Below are 17670 nucleotides of genomic sequence, written 5' to 3' on the forward strand. Positions count from 1 at the left end.
AGTTCTACTGAAGACGATACAGTAAATAAAAATGTTCCGATCGTCCACAGAATTGCCACAACAATTCCTACTTATATACCGAAAATAAATCTCCCATTATATACTACGCTACCAACAGTAGCTGAAGTAACAGAACCAAATAAACTAGCATCTAGCTCCGCTAGTACAAAGATAGTAGTAGAAGTAGATGCAGACATATCAAAAACCTCGATTCCTCGCAAACCTTTGAATAGCTGGTTTGACAACGAGATAACTACCATACAAAGGGTACAACATTATTTAGATGATATAGAAAGAAACGACGAAAACAGCCAAAAGGTTTTATCACCAAGAAAAAAACAAACATACAAACAAACAAAAATAAGCAAACAAACTAAGCTCAGTGCAGAAAAACAAAATGAAACACAAGTGTTATACGAGCCTACAATAATTATCCACTACAGTAAACTAGAACCTGAATTACATGTAGAGAGTATCGAAAACGAGATCATTAATACTGAAAGAAACGTAGACAGTATTGTCAATAGTGATTATCAAAATGAAACAACTTCAAAGAACATAAATGATAATACAATGAATAACTTGGTTTTCTACCTACAAAACCCCCAAATCAAACCACGTGGAGTGAATAAATCAGTGAAAAGATATATCCCAAATCCTACAGAAAAACTGGATGGCAACTGGATTGGACCATCTTCAAATAATGATACATTGATACAAGTTTGTAAATACGATGATAAGAATCATGGTTATCATGAACAGCTAACTTCACAAGAAAATGGTGATACTATAGAAAAAATATCTGTTGATCGGTTAAATAAAAGTTATACGTCCATTTTTAAACCAATTAAATTGACATGTCTGCCATTACCTGCAAGCGTTCCCTTTCTACATCAATCTGCATCTGCTGACACAGACTTTAATGAGAAAAAATCATGGTTCAAACGTTTCTTACAATTTGTTAAATGCTGTAAATAAATATTTAAACATTATCGATGTATTTAGGATCATTTATAATTAAAACACATTGGATTTCAATTGGCGAATTTATTAAATTCAATCACTATCAACTTCCAGTAATTGAAGTACTTAAACATAAACCTGTTATTGAACAATTTCAATTATTAGGTACTTGCAAAAGAGACCATAATTCACGACACAAAATCATTAAACCATTCTATATACACACTCGCACTATCACATTACATGGTTTTTACCACGAGCTGACCGATGACGCTGTGAAATTATATAAACCATCAGATATTTATCAGGAATGTAAAATGTTGTACAGAGAATTTATAATTTTTCTTACTTTACAAAATTCCAAACACATATAAACTTACGGCGCGCGTTACCCTTTTGAATTTGTAACTAAAAACTTGTAAAGTCAACAATCTGAGGCTCTGGACTTCAAGTTACGTACGCCCATGTTTAAAGCTCAAATATTTGAATTCATTTGAATAACCATTCCACTATATCTCCGCAAAGCTTGACGTAATAAAACTACGGACTTGCATCTATAGCTTGGCAACTTCGTTCGTAACACGCCCGATGGTCCGCGCGGGCCGGGGGGCATGTAGCGATGAATGAAAAACCCATGACTGATGCACCTCACTTCCCCCGTCGCGCGCATATCACGGGAGTGTCATCAACGAACTAGCCAGACTATATCTATATACCACAAGTCGTTCATCTTCTTGCTTTGCGGAGGTTCATGATTTATTTTGTGGCAACATATAAAACAAATAGTTGATTTAGACGAAAAAAATTACACGATTAGATTTCAGGCTAACAAGCGGCGTCCAACTTAATATAGTAAAATAAACATACTCATAAGTCAATGCATAAAAAATACGTTTTGCAACTTAGCACAGAGACCAGCTCATTTGCTAAATTGTTGCATTATTATTTTTTTTAAACGTAGACAGGTAAGTCAACAGACAGATAGCAGCATTTATTTCATTGCCTCAATAAAGAGGACAGTTTATGCGTGAACTCTGTAACAAAACGTGACAAGGCGATTCTATAATTGATGGAATGACGCGTTTTTTAAGCACACTGATTGTCTAAACAAGAATAAACATATAATATATATTTTGGGATGTCATAATCACATACCGTTTGACTTAATATCGAAAATATCGCTCTATCTATCGTTGCGAGGACTTCATAATGTCTTTTACTCTTCATGAGACACGTAGTTGACGTATTGTACAATTGTCTATTAACTTTTCTGTCTACAACTTAAAATTACAATAAAAAATTGAGTTTCATAAAAAAATTGCGTGTATCCTACACTGGTTTCGCTATTACATTGATTATTGCAGACTTCATTCACGTCATTAGTTAAATACTAATTAATGATATAAGACTCCTTAGCGCCTAAAGTCTCGTAAATTTTACTACCTTGTAAGATCACCACAGAAATGTCCACGGTTAAAATACGTTCTTTATAAAGAGCACATTTTGATTTTTTAAAGCCATATTCAATTCAAACTTTGTTCATAAAAATAAAGTTAATGTAATAAAGTACTGGGTACATATATTATAACGCAGAGATTTGGGTTAACCAGTCAATTGAATTTAATATAATTATGCTTATAGCTTTTAGCATTGGTTCAAAGGCTAAGTTACAAAAGGAAAGTTTTATATTTATTATTTGGTAGGTTTTGTAACTCTACAGAAACGAAACGGGAAAGAGAGTTTTGCGGCTGCGAAGGAGTTTCTCGGATGTACTCACATTCGAGAAACTCTCCTTCCCATCCGTGAAATCCTCCTTCGTATCTGAGAAACTCTCTAACACGTTCAAGAAACTTTCCTGTGCGTTCGAGAAACTCACTTTCGCGTCCAAGTAAATCTCTTTCGCATCCGAAAAACTCTTTTTCGCGTTCGAGAAACTCTCCTGTGCATTCGAGAAACTCACGGTCGCATCCGAGAAGCTCACCTTCGCATCCTAGAAACTTTTACGCGACGAAAAACTCTACCTTCGCGTCCGAGAGAAACTCTCCTTTGTGTTCAAAAAACTCTCCTGTGCATTCGCGAAACTCACTGTCGTATCCGAGAAACTCTGCTTGTGAACTTAGCCTTAAGAAATGAACTACCAGAAATGTATCTACCTAGCATATTGTATCATGTCTACATAAATAGACCAATAGAAAACCATGAACCACAATATGATTTATGATAAGATGAAGTTCATAAGAATCTGCTTTTATTAAATTTGGGGTTTTCTTCCTTCTGCGTAAAGCTCTTTCAAAGAGGAAATTTTTTTTATCGAGTAATTTTAAATTTATTTTATTTTATCGAGTAATTTTAAATTTAGCCAAATGATCCTATTGCTATTTAAGTCATTTAGTGTTACTTTTACGTCCATATAACAGTAAATACTTTATTCTACAATCAGGTCATGGAGTCCAAATGCAATTTTCAATTCCTACTGCTATAAATAAAGGACACAATTTACAATATTGAGAAAACTTTTTCCATACTGGCCTATTAATAACAACTTGTAGACCTTTGGTTTTTAAAATCTCTGAATTCTATTTCCTCGCTATATCAAATTAAGAAATTAAGAATGAATTGACAGATTGAAAGAAATAAGAACACTCAATGCGTCAAATAAAAGCTGTCTTAAGGCAGGCGTCCACATTGTACCCATCGGACGCATCGCATCAAAAGGATTTTAGTATTATTGCGTCCACTAATCCGCATCGTACGGATTTTATCTACCACATAAAATTAAAAATCTGTTAGATGCGATGCGTCTGATACGTATTATGCGGATGTGTGGTCGCCCACCATAATGCGATACAAATCTGTATTGCCGCGATTAACCCTTGCATTAAATTGTCGACTTTATTAGCTTTAGCAATAGAGCATATTATCAACTGATAATATGCTCTATTGCTAAAGCTAATAAGTAGCGTTATAGATCATCCACCTTATAGATTATGTCATAGAGCATGTTTTCCATCGTTTAGCCATCGTAATACATTATCAACTATGTGTATATTCCAATAGAGTACATTAATTATCACCTGCTGATAGATTTCAACGTATTGAAGATAACCCAGCGATTGCGCAATAGATTATCGACCTTAGAACTTGTATCATAGCGCTTACATTCCCTCGTCCAGCCATTGCAATACATTATCAACCTTATGTATATCGCAATAGAGCATATTATCAACTTCTGATAGAGTTCGACACCCAGCAGTTGTGCAATAGATTATCGACCCTAGAACCTGTATCATAGCGCATAAATTTCCTCGTCCAGCCATCGTAATACATTATCAACCTTATATATATCGTAATAGAGCATATTATCAACTTCTGATAGATTTCGACACCCAGCAGTTGCCCAATAGATTATCGACATTAGAACCTGTATCATAGCGCATAAATTCCCTCATCCAGCCATCGTAATACATTATCAACCTTATGTCTATCGCAATAGAGCATATTATCAACTTCTGACATATTTCGACACCCAGCAGTTGCGCAATAGATTATCGACCTTATAGTTTAAATCATAGAGCATATTTTCCAGATAGAGTTGTCACGAGGCAGATGGCAGCGAGAACTCTCGGCGTATGTAGAACAGTATGTAGGGCTTGCAGGACGCGACCGCGGCAGAGTCCGTCGCCCGCACGGTCTGGTCGTTGAAGTGGAACCACTGGTCTTCGTTGATGGCGAACGCGGTATAGTGACCGGAACCCGCGCTGGAAGTAATGTCCTCAGTTAGATTGAGGATTAAAGAAACTTAATCCTCCTTCTATAACCTCCAAGCAAATATCGAACGTGCCAACGTCTTACAGCTGACGTTGGCACGTTCGATATTTGAAAGACCGAGCTTCGGACTGATTTTCCGACCATAGACTGTTTGAAATGTTGTTCCTGTCAAAATGACACACCTCTCTGACAATAAAAGACACTTCGATAAATGAAATAAATAATAATAGATTCAAAATTGAAGTCATTAGTTAAAATCACTTTAATTTTGAATCACTTCTGTCGAGCGATGAAACCGGAAGGAGTAATTGGACCTTCCACTCACGCAGTCTATGTTTGGAGGGCACGCCTGAAGTAAAAATTTTTCAAAAGTAAAATAATACTTGAAAGAGAAACTTGAATTTTTTTTTCATTTTCATTTAAAAACGATCATTTTCGTTTAATTTCATTTAAAAGCGCCATCTCCCGTGTCGGACTTGATTAACTTCACAAGCTCCTACTAGTTAGTCCACAATTATGCCGCCAAAATGCTAAACGGATTCAGCGCTGGCCTTTCTTGTATCGTGTTATAGTTTAGCAGTGTTACTACATATGGTGCTTTTGAAACTTAGCGGTATGTTATTTCGATTACACTTTTCGCAACACATTCACCAGCTTTACAACAAAAAGTTTTACTTCCAAAATGGTCAGTTTAACTCTCAGACTAATTAGATAAGGACCTGCCTCGCTAGATTATAAAAACTGTCTCTAAAAATCGACGTTTCATAGTTGTAATAGTGTTCGTCGGTTAAAGAGCTCCGCAAAAATATCTTTTTGTGTAGTTGAATGGCTTAAGAAACGGACAAAAACTTCTAGTTTAGCTTAAAATATACACAAGATAATCTCGTTTTTCTCAGAAAGTGACACTAGAATTTTGTTCGTGAATTTGCGTGCGATACTAGTCCTTATGTAGTTAGTCTAGGGTGTGCTTAGACTCACCCGGAGCCGTGGTGCACGATGACGGCGGCCAGATCGTACAGATAGTTGCCGAGGCCGGAACGCCGCGTGTCGGGCACGTTCGACAGCACGAACTTCGACATGTCTAACGCGCTCAGCGGGAACGATATGTTTGTGTCCACTTTTGTTCTGGAAATTAACAGAAAAATTATTTTTTAAAAAAATTCGCGCGTTGAGAAAAAATTAAGACCAAAAAGTTGTAACGACACTTTTTGCTCTAGTTGTAAGCCGTGACCTGAACACAGCTGGTGAGCTCGAGGGTTGCGATAGCGATAGCGATAGCGATTGTGATTGCGACAGCGAACTTCGTTCCATCCGGGTGTCCCTTGACACCTCTGAAGTTTTTTTTACCAGAAAGAGCTGGCAAATTCATAATGAAAACATGTATAAAATTGATTTTATCAAAATTGTCGTCAAAACCGCCGTTTGTCCTAAATTGTCTATGTGAAATTATATTACCGCATGTAAAGGAGATTACAATGATGTTACAATGTCTAAATAAGAGTCATTTATGAAATAATAATATCAGTTATCGACTGGTTTAATTTCAGTTTTATTGACAGTTGCACATTCAGGGCATATACCTACAATATTAAATGTACGATTTTCACAAAAAAAACACACACACATTTCAATAATATTTTTAACAAATATTATTGAAATGTGTAAATTCTAATTCAATTTGGCGATTTTCATTTATTATAAAATAAAGTATTTTTCGTCAAAATGGTATCCTTTAAGGTGCATAATGCAGACATCTGCGATAATGGTGCTATAAGTTTTACTCTTTTGGTATTGTATTTTATATTGATTATATTTATATTATATACGTGTAAAAAGAAAACCTCTTTAATATTATTTCTTTTTGACATTTTTTTTTTTCATAACATTGTCACATTTTAAATATTCGATATATTATTATTGACTTAACAGCAAAATATTAAATTTTTTATTAAAATATAAAGTAAATGTAAATAATGGTTTTGAATGTTGTTTTTATATTTTATTTATAGGTAAGATTTAGTTTAATTTAATTATTTAATATAAAATTTAATACTGTAAATAACAATTATATTTTATTTATAGAAACGCAAACAAGCCTTTATACTATCTATCTACTATTATCACATTCATGTGACATAATTATCATTATATACGTTTAAAGATTGTAAATTATACTCTTTTCAAGCTAAAGCAATTAAAGAACAAAGTAGACAATAGAATGAAGAACTAAAGTTATAAAATATAATACAAAATATCGGACTTTTGCTAGTTATCTGTTTAAACTTACCTAAAATAATTATGCCAACGAAACCTCTTCAAGTGCAAACATAAAACATTGGGTAACCTCCGCACCCAAAACTGCTTAGTGGATTTCTGCTTGCATTTACACGTACTGCAGTAATATCGCTCCGTGTCGGCCAACTCTTCGATCTGAGAGATAATAATTTTAATTGTGTGAATCTAAATATATATAACTCAAAGGTAACAGACTGACATAGTGATCTATCGACGCACAGCACAAACCACTGGACGGATCGGGTTGTTTGGCATGCTGCTAGATTTTATGACGTAGGCATCCGCTAAGAAAGGATTCTGATCAATTCTACCCCCAAGTGGATGAGTAATAAGGGATGAAAGTTTGTATGAAACTTTGTCAATTTTGCGGCGTTTTGGCTGAAATTTGGAATGCAAAATAAATTTTACTCTGGATTCACACCCCGGAAAAATTCATGGTTCCCGTGGGATTTGTGAAAAGCTCAATTCCACGCGGAAGAAGTCTCGGGCGCACGCTAGTGAACAATAAACACTTTATTTGTTGCTAAATGAACACTAAAAATATTTGGCATATTATATGCATCTAAAACATCGCCATTTTTAGTGATATACAAGAAAGCCCTTAACAATATTTATAAAATGACCTCAAGCTAAGTCACACGCTAGCGAAAAGTAATTTTGAACTCATGAAAAAATTTAAACATCCTGTTTAAGAGCGCGCAGCACGTCGGTACGATATGGATAAAATTCGAAGCGCAAGCGAGACGCCGAATTATGACTTTCACGTGAGTGAAAAGCACGGAGCTATTGACGCGCGACGCAAATTTATGACGTGAGCGCCAAAACCATTTTTACCTAATTGCAAGTAAATTAAACAACATAACGAAAAACAAAATGGCCATGTTCAAGATTTACACCTAATTTTCTATACAAAACAAAAATTTAAGAAAATAAGTTTGCTTTTCCTGAGATTGAAAGCAAAATGTGAGCAAAACATGTATTTTTCAAAAAAATAAACTATCGAGAAAAGTTTTACAAATTGTGTATTTTGTATAGTCATAACGAAGCTAACACTTTGAAATACCCAAATATCAGGCTCCTAACTTTTCCAGAATCTGAGATCCAGAACCATTTGTAACCACCAAATTACATATTGCACACTCTTAATTCTGTTTTGTAAGTACATTATTGAACTTATACCTGATATATTGATGAGCCGCATAGCGGCATCGCGGCGAATAGGTAGGTGTTTGAAAATACAGGATGTTTTAAAATGATCGATTTTTGAAAGTTTATTTCAATCGTAACGTTTCATTATACTCAATTTTTTTTTTTATAATTACACTAATGGATAATATACATTGGTTACATTATGTGGGATTTCAGTTTAAAACGAAAAAACTTCACGGTGTAGATAGTTAGTATAATGAACTGTATACCTGAACAAAGCTCGCAAGGCAGTCTGTGAGGGACACGGGCGCGTCGTGCCGCCCTATCTCGGGCAGCTCCAGAGAGAGATCCAGGAACGGGTCGAACTTCTTGCTCTCCGTGCCGCACGCTAGACAACGAACCTGCAAATTAATGAAAAAATTCATCATCATCAGTATATTCAAATGGCCCAGTGCATAAAAAGTGGAGATCAATGCAGTCAGCAATCTTCTTTTATTTAGATTTTATGCTTCACATAACCTTCCAAACAACACCGTTTTAAGAAGCATGTTTCCGTTTGATATCTTCGATCCACCTCGCTAGCACCTTAAAGAGCTCATAACGTCTATCGGCTGTTCGAAGTTTATACCAATTAGAAAAGAAACTTAAAATTCACATATTGAAATTGAACTGAAATACGATACTGGGATCTCCCAGTTAAAGGTTTAATTAGTCATAAGTTTTTTTTTTGTATACAACGTTGGCTTCCGAATGAATAAATAAATAAATAAATAAATGTTTGTTGTCGACACAAACACTACAAAGACAATTAAGACAAATAAACAACGCACCTCACTCTGCAGAGTGCCGCCGAACACCGCGGTGACGATGGAGGCGGAGGGCGCGCGCGGCACGAAGCTGCCCTCCGCGCGGTCGGGCGGCAAAAGCTGCAGCAACTCCGTATGTAGCCTAAGAACAGCCAGTAATGACCAATGACCAACCATTCCTCTTCAATTAGCTCAGACCAATTAGCTTTAGACTTGTATCGCACTCAAATTCACCAACAAAAGTGTCTGTCGTTTTTTAGGGGGACGAGGTAAACTCACACATCGAAAATATTTACACCGATAAATATGTCCCGTTAATATGTCGTCACACTGCACACCACTATAAATTTTCAATCGTGTACTTTTAACACAATGAAACATCGATTCTATAGACGCAGTTTGTATAAACACGTTAGATCGTGATCATATACTTTTGACAGAGGGGTAACGTCTAACGATGCAGGTCCTATGGTAATTAGTCTGCCATATTAGAGACCTAGTGCTACTTTATCAAAAAAGTTTGCTACAGCGTTTTACGAAATTTTCAATTCATCTTTAATTTGTCCACAACGGGGACAAGTTGACTATACAGCCTGAGTATTACGATATTTTTGAAGACTTGTGATTGGTTTGTTTGTTCGTTTTCTTGTTTGTTAAGCTTGTTGGTGACAAAAAAATAATACAGCTTCAAATGTTACACTATAGCATTGATACATAGGCGAACATTTTGCCCTAGAAGACTGATAAAAATGTATTTTTCTTCAAGAAACACTAACAAAGCCAATTATTTAACGAGATCCTTATTTTATACATCATATTATCATCTTCATATACTTTTATACGGGGATATACCTGGGTTCCCTGGGCCGACGTTCTATGGGCCGGTGGGCATTCCCTTTTGATATGAAAATCAAAATAACTGAAATTCTTTGAACTCGGTTCCATTTTAGTGTAAAAAAGATTATTACTCAAGACTTTTAATTTTATTCAAATGTATTTTTATCACAAAATATGATTGTTATTCTACTTCTTGTACAGATCCCTGTATGAAGTTGAATGCTTCCGATCTATTGTGATCGCGACTGACTCGATTTCTCCTGCAATACTGGTTGCCGCCAAGTTAACTGTTCGATTACATGAATAAATATTAATTTAACTATTACAACTCTATTAGGTCTACTGCATCGCGTTTTTAAACTAAATTGCCCTATTCAAATCCTAGTCCACAAAAAGCTATTCTACAACTAAACATTAGTGTACCTGTCTAACATATAGCGCAAGAACTCGTGCGCATCCTGCTGCTGGTAGCCCCTGAATCTCGGCACCACCTTCCAGATCACCAGGAACAGGCACTCCGGGGATATTGCACCTTTTGAGCCACACCCACCCGTGTTCAGGTTGATGAGGACCTGGATAGAGATGACAAATTATATACACTGTGAATTTTCCTTCGTCATAAGCCCAAACTCCACATAATATATTTTTAGCAGAAGCTTCAAAGGTGGATTTAAAACATAAGAAAAACAATGTTGAACAACGGTTATGTTCACAGTATTTGTCAGGACAACTTCATTAACAAATCAAACTGTAACCAAAATAAGACCCTAGAGTGGCAGAAAATAACCTTGAGTGGAGTCACGCACTTGTGAACGCTAAGTGTAGTGTTAAAGGCGCCTTTGACTGTTAAAAAACACTCCCCTTTTCCACTCAAATCACTTTGCCCGCCTATCCCAAGTAATCCATAAAAAATTACACGACAAGAAATGTGAACGACTCGAACGCCACAAGCATACTGAAGCCGACCGTACGATGAGCGCCCCATGTCGAAAGCCGTTCCCACCAACGGATAACTAGCCCTCTCTAAATCCCTCTTTACGAAACAAGTCGCGCCACCTAGCGTCGGCACGAGCCGACCCGAGATAGAGCGACATCATATTCGTCTCAGACTACTATTTCCTACAGTATAATATTAGGTATCCATTAGTGTTATAATAAAAAAACAAAGTACGATTCAAGTAGCCAGGATTATAAGAAACTTTCAAAAATCTTTCAAAAGTTCATTCTATTCAAGTTCAAGACTTTATACTTACGAAATAGAATTAAACAGGATGTTTAATAATAATAATAATAATAATAATTTCTTTATTTATGGCAACAAAGGCCCATTGGTTAGTTACATTAAGATAACTTATTAACTATGTTAGAAGATGCACAATTATATTTAAGAGGATAGAATAAATGCATTAACAATCTCCTCACCGCACCAAAACAGAAATAAATTTCTGCAGGATTGGCGAGTCAGTCTTGCTTGCTAACATGTTTAAGATACTATTGGGGCTCGCCCGCAGTCTTGCCAGGAGGGATGACTTCCGTTTTCTAATTATTGCATAAAAATCATCTGTCCGCTCCTGCGCAAACATACCTGACGCTGAGCAAAACCGGGGCAAGCCCAACAGCATCCTGAACCCATTGTTATATTGCACCCTTAGGGTGTCCATACACTTCTGTGTGTAGTTAACCCACAGGCTCGCGGTGTAGAAGGTTTGGCAATATGCTTTAAATAGAGTTATTTTTGCTTCCTTACCACACTTCGCGAATCTGCGGGCCAACATGTTGCACCTGGCCGACAAAGCTCTCCTCTCTCTTTCTATGTCTACCTGATCCTCAAGGCTCTCCGTAACATAGTGACCTAGATATTTGAATTGGGTAACTCTTCTTAAAGAAGTCCCACTGAGAGTGATATTAGGTTCATATCGCACTTGATTGCGGGGAGCCCTAAAGATCAAGTATTCACTCTTTGCCACATTATATATCAGGCCATTTGCAGCTGCATAATTCTCACAAGCTTTTATCAGCTCTCTGATTGAGCCAGCCGTAGGACCCAGTAGCACCATGTCGTCAGCATAGCTTATATTATTGACGCATATGCCATCGATCCAGCATCCGACTGGTTTTTTGCTGAGTTCTACAATCAGCTCATTTATGTACAAATTAAAAAGCTTGGGCGAGGTTAACCCCCCCTGCCTCACCCCGCATTCCAACCTGTACGGATTAGAGAGCTCATTTCCCCACTTAACATTATTCAGCTGGTTGGCATACCAGTATCTCATGATATTGAGCAACTCCGGCGCTACGCCTGCCTCCTTCATCTTTTTCCATAGCACATTATATGAAACTAAGTCAAAAGCTTTGGAGAGATCAAGGAAACAGGCGTAAACAGGTGTTTTTCTATTTGTATAGTACTGGACTGTCTGCTTGAGGCTCAGTATTGCTGTCTCAGTCGATAAGCCCGGCCGAAAACCGAACTGCGCATCATGAAACTTAAGTGTTTCGCTTAACTTTGAGTCAAACAAACCGTCCAGCACCTTGGCCAAAACAGTTGCGAGAGATATGGGCCTATAATTTGACCTATCTGATATAGCGCCAGTTTTGTTCTTCAGAATCGGAATCACTATAGTTCTCATCATCTCTACAGGCAAGTATGAGTGGCTAACACAGAGTGAATAAAACATAGCTAGCACTCTAGGAAGATGAAAACCCGCGTATTTCAAATGCTCAATGCTAAGGCCATCGTGACCGTTTAAATTTTTTCGTTTAAATTTTTTCATAAATACATTTTTTTTTTCTAGGGTGTAAATTAGCTTGATGTCATTTTTGATATTGCTAAGGAGTTTCTGGACTAATAACTGTTGGAGGGGCCTTACAAACGGTGAAACAAGCACGGTGTATAGCTCTTTCTGTTGTTGCATTGGAACAAATGAAAGAGCAATATATTATATTCCACTGCTATTTGTTCGAGGTCGATTTTTGTTTTTCTCTCACCTGTATTCATACACATGTACATGCGACCAACGATATATATATCGTGAAGTGAAATAGGCAAAATGTCAACCAATGGTGATGGAGTCCCATCTCTTTCGTCCCAATGCAACAAAAGAGATAGCGACATTTCAATTAGCGCTGTTTGGTGTTAGGTCAACAGATTGTCCATTCCTTTATATAAAAGTGCATTTCACGCAAATCGCAGTCTATCCGCTAGTATATAAATTATAAACCTATTAATATAATTAAGTGTACAATTAAGTAACCTATTAATAAAAACAGTACCTTTCTAAGTTCTTCCGCCATAACAACATCATGCATTTCCTGACGGGTATAACTCCTCGAATGATACACTTTCCGACCGTTCGTCTTCGTCTCCAGCGAAGGCAGTTGACTGAAGTAGCAACTAAACTCCTGTATGTTATTCAGACTCTGCAGAACTGCGTTCATGAAACACGTGTTGCCAAGATTCTTTAACCCTACAATCTTCTTTTCCCGTTGACTCTTGCCGTTGCATGGTGACGCCTTCTTTTCTTTAGTTCTAGAAGGTTGGTTTGTGTTTTCAGTCGAACTGCTGTCTTCAGAGTGAGATCGCTTTCGAGAACGAGGCCGTAAACTTCTTACCGGTTCTTCTACATTCTGAAAATTAATAAAACTTAAGATTTGTCTGTTTGACAAAAGAATGATAATATTTTGAAATAACAAATTTGAATATGAAAACATAAAAAGTTTTTTAGTAAAAAAAAATAGTTATGAAGTTTCGCTCCTACAAGTGGACTTGTCAACACCTTGAAGTTATGGGAAATACTCCACAACACCCTGTATAATTTGAATTGCTTACCTTGGTCACTTTTGTTAGCTTATTTTCATTGCTTTCCAATATATCTGGTTTATTAGATATTTCACATGAGCTGGTTGCCAGTGCCTCAGCATCATTAGACACAGCACTCGGAGATGAAACAGGTTTGATGTCTGGTTCCGCTATATTTGTAACAGGACTATTTTGTTCTTCAAATCTTTCATTGCTAGTTTCAATTTGTTCTAAGTTGCTTTTTGTTTCAACATTTTCTGTATTCCTAACTTGAATAATACTTTGCCTTATTTTGTCTACAGATTGTTGATCTGTGTCATTTGATATATAGTCATCACATTTGTAACTGAAAAAATATAAGTGGAAAACATTTCAAACAAATAATGAGTATTTAAAGAATTCCAGAAATTTCACTGGTAAAATTAATATTAGATTGAGAATAAAAAATGTCACAATATGTTGGATGATGGTGATGATGATGAATTAGCACATGTTGGATGATGATGGAACCATTGTAAATTTAACTTCAAGGCTTGAATTTTACTTATCAACACAACAACATAACCTGCAATTACAAAAGTTCTTGTAAACCAAGCTTACTGAAAATAAATTAAATTTTAATTTGATGCCTGGTCTATGACGGTGATGATATATGTTGGGTGATGATGATACATGTTATATGATGGTGATGATGTAAGTTATATGATGGTGATGATGTAAGTTAGATGAAAATGATCCATGTTCTATGATGGCGATGATGTATGTTGGATGATAATGATGCATGTTCTATGATGGTGATGATATATGTTGGATGATAATGATGCATGTTCTATGATGGTGATGATGTATGTTAGATGATAATGATGAATGTTCTATGATGGAGATGATGTATGTTAGATGATAATGATGCATGTTCTATGATGGAGATGATATATGTTGGATGATGATGATGCATGTTCTATGATGATGATAATGTACATTGGATGATATTTCTGCATGTTCTATTATGGTAACAGTGTATGTTGGATGATATTTCTGCATGTTCTATGATAGTGATGGTGTATGTTGGATGATAATTTTGCATGTTCTATGTAGGTATGACTTACCAGTACACTGAGAAAGCTTCACAACTCATGCACAGCTGGTGATCAGATGACTCTGCATGTAGCTTTGCATGCCCACTGGCGTAGCGGCCACAGTTCACTACACCACAATGCAAGCAAATCCAGTTTTGCTCTTGGATGGCACATTCTGTGAACAAAATATCTTTTTACATTTAGATTACCCATCACGATTTACATAATAATATGTACAGTAGTATAAAACGGTCTCTTCTCTTCCTCCTCATCTGTTTGTCAAGAACAAACAGATGAGGAGGAAGATCATTTTAACTACTTGTTTTTATCTACTGCAGTTATCACCAGCAGATACATATTTATTAGAAAGGTTTAAGTATATAATTTGCCAAGGTTTTGTGTTTGTGGTTGTGCAAATCAGTTGGTTTATGTAGATTGAAAATGTTGAAAATTAAATCAACCTCAGAGCATTTATCAAAAAACGCTGCCTAATCCTTTCAAGATATGACAAAATAATATAATTTATGGTGCAATATTCTTCTTTTAAAGATTTACAAAAAGTCTGTAATGTTGTATATCTATCTTCAAAGGATAATAACTTACAAGACCCATCATAATATCTTCAGAATGGCCAAGTTTACACTGATGTTGTCACAGGCAGGCATTTGCTAGTATTTTTTTATATTAACCATTCTTTATCTATTTATAAAGAATTTTGGAAGGTCTGGTTTTGACTGGTTAGTTACAGACTCATAGTCTAGTACAGGGTTTCTGAAAGTGGGGTACGCAAACCCCTAGGGGTTCACCATTTGATGGCGGGGAGTTCACAACAAGATTTACGTAATGATGGCTTGATAACTGATACCGATTCAGAATTAAGGTTAAAATTGTCCAAAATTACTCCTAAAATTGAATCCATTTGTGACAAGAAACAAGCACACCCATCACATTAATATTACAAAGACAATTCTTTTGGTACTTTATGTGTTACCTTTTATGTATGTTAGTCAAATAAAAACCTTATTTTCTTCAACAGTCAAATTTATTTTTTTGTTTGGGTGTCATTAGTTGCTAAGGGATATGCTTTCACTTGGAAATTTTAACAGGAGTTTGTGGAGCCCAAAGTTTGAGAAACCCTGGTCTAGTAGATAGATTGATAGTCTGCAATGGCCTTGATTCTACAGCCTGCTCAACTCATCCACTTTTAGTTTTTTAGTTGAGCAACTGATTGCAAAACTCATGAAAGAAAAAAAAGTTGAAGACTTAGGGATATATCAGGTTGAAAAAAAAACAGGTTCTTAGTTTTGAGTGTTCCAAATAGTTTTCTACAGCCAATTAGTAATTAACCAACATTCAAATAGGAGGAGGTTTTATGTTGAGCTGTATTTTCAATTAATTTTCCATACAAGTAAGCTCATTTTCATTCAATATCAATGGTAGATTAGAACCCTGGAATGCATGTATACACTGATGATGTCAGAGATTAGAGGTTCTACTACGCAAAAATAAACCCAGGCAAGCATTGATGTAAATGTTTTCATAACTAGTAACTACGTGAGTCATTTTATTCCGTTCCCAAAGTTTATTACGGGCGAGACTAACTCCAACCAGGCCAGGAGAATGTCGATACAAATCAGTGTAAATTGGTTTCGTTTGAAACTACGCAGCGAATTCTATAATATAAACATGTTCGATAATTAAATTTGTTTCGAATAGTTCAAGTGTCGGAAGCATCTTCACGGTCACCCATGCCGCGGCCCCTCCCACTTCCCCCCGCGCCGCGTGAACAGCTGATTATTTTAGTTCGCTGTATTGATTTTTCAAACTAACCTATTATGGATACGATGTGGCATTTAAACATGAGAATGGTTTTGTGACCAGAGATCTTATGCATTATGGAAAATGAATACGAATTATTTTACCTGAACAATTGAAGTTCTTTGTGATCAAAGAGTCCTCACCGAAGAGATCGCTATCCAAATTGACGTTATCTAACAAATGGGGGCATTCCATTATTCATAATAATTTTTATCTAATAATAACTGAATTAAAAAGTTCTCTAATTCATACAATGAAACTATATTTCTTTGCACATTTATTACACAGTGGTAATCCGAAACACGAACGTGAGTAAATTATCCATTTCGCACTTTGAGTGCGAGTCTTTGAACAAGTGCGAAGGAGCAAGAAAACATCGCGCAAACGAAACACCGCAAACAACAATCCCTACGTTCGGATACACTGACTGAAACTCACGTCAAAATAGTAGATTTTTCTTTAATACTGTGTTACAATAATATTAAAACAATGTAATTTTTTTCTTTTTTAGTTTTGAATTTATTCTTTACATTCATAAAATAATGTTAAAACTATTTAAATATTATTCAGTTATGAGTGTTACCAAAAAGAAGTTACATTCAAATATTTAAATCCAAATGGACATTGGGTCAGATACGTACACGTAATTTTAATTACCAACTTCAAAAAAAAATAGATTTCAACGCTTATGTTTTTTTCTTTTTTGTTAATGTTTAATCTCAAAGAAGCGTCTCTCCTGCAAAATACGCTCTTAGAGGATATCTTAAAACTATATACCTATAGACTTTCCTGTCTTTCAACATTGTATTATTGTAAATCAAGAGGTTTGGTTATCTCGTGATGAGTGAGACTTTTCTCTTATAAATATTATAGATTATTGCTAAATCTATAGTTTACTATGGTAAACTACAGCTATAATATCTAATATTCTGTGAGATATAGGTACTTAGTTACAAATAATGGACGCAAAATACAGTTTATACAAATCCGCGGGAACCATGTGTCATCCACCATAATTCCGATATAAAAGTAGTCTATGTGTCAATCCAGGGTATTATTTATTTTCTGACTGAGTTGATTTTATTGTTTTAAAAAACAGATTTTATATAGGTACAATACTAAAAGTATCCGAACATACGTACAATCACAAAACCGGAAACGC

The 17670-nt window shown here is 35.8% G+C and overlaps 1 protein-coding gene across 1 annotated transcript; it reads right to left on the minus strand.

Annotated features, from left to right (window-relative positions):
* Positions 1-1032: 1032 nt before the first annotated feature.
* LOC112052175 (ubiquitin carboxyl-terminal hydrolase 3) lies at positions 1033-16903 on the minus strand. Its single transcript, XM_052886459.1, has 10 exons — positions 16613-16903; positions 14721-14865; positions 13645-13960; positions 13089-13442; positions 10242-10390; positions 9006-9123; positions 8445-8576; positions 7019-7161; positions 5710-5856; positions 1033-4721 (listed from the first exon to the last, which is right to left on the minus strand). Exons 1-10 carry the CDS (start codon positions 16701-16703, stop codon positions 4559-4561), a joined length of 1758 nt encoding a protein of 585 aa, XP_052742419.1. The 5' UTR covers positions 16704-16903; the 3' UTR covers positions 1033-4558.
* Positions 16904-17670: the final 767 nt, after the last annotated feature.

This window comes from Bicyclus anynana, chromosome 17 (assembly GCF_947172395.1).
Source record: "Bicyclus anynana chromosome 17, ilBicAnyn1.1, whole genome shotgun sequence".
In the NCBI taxonomy this organism is placed as follows: Eukaryota; Metazoa; Arthropoda; class Insecta; order Lepidoptera; family Nymphalidae; genus Bicyclus; species Bicyclus anynana.

What these genes read in the sequence shown, in the direction of transcription:
- LOC112052175 (XM_052886459.1), bottom strand. Translation starts at nt 16,703, where the DNA reads ATGGAATGCCCCCATTTGTTAGATAACGTCAATTTGGATAGCGATCTC. An exon ending in AAAGAACTTCAATTGTTCAG is followed by an intron (nt 14,866 to 16,612) that starts GTAAAATAATTC and finishes TTTTGTTCACAG; the next exon opens with AATGTGCCATCCAAGAGCAA. An exon ending in GAAGCTTTCTCAGTGTACTG is followed by an intron (nt 13,961 to 14,720) that starts GTAAGTCATACC and finishes ATATTTTTTCAG; the next exon opens with TTACAAATGTGATGACTATA.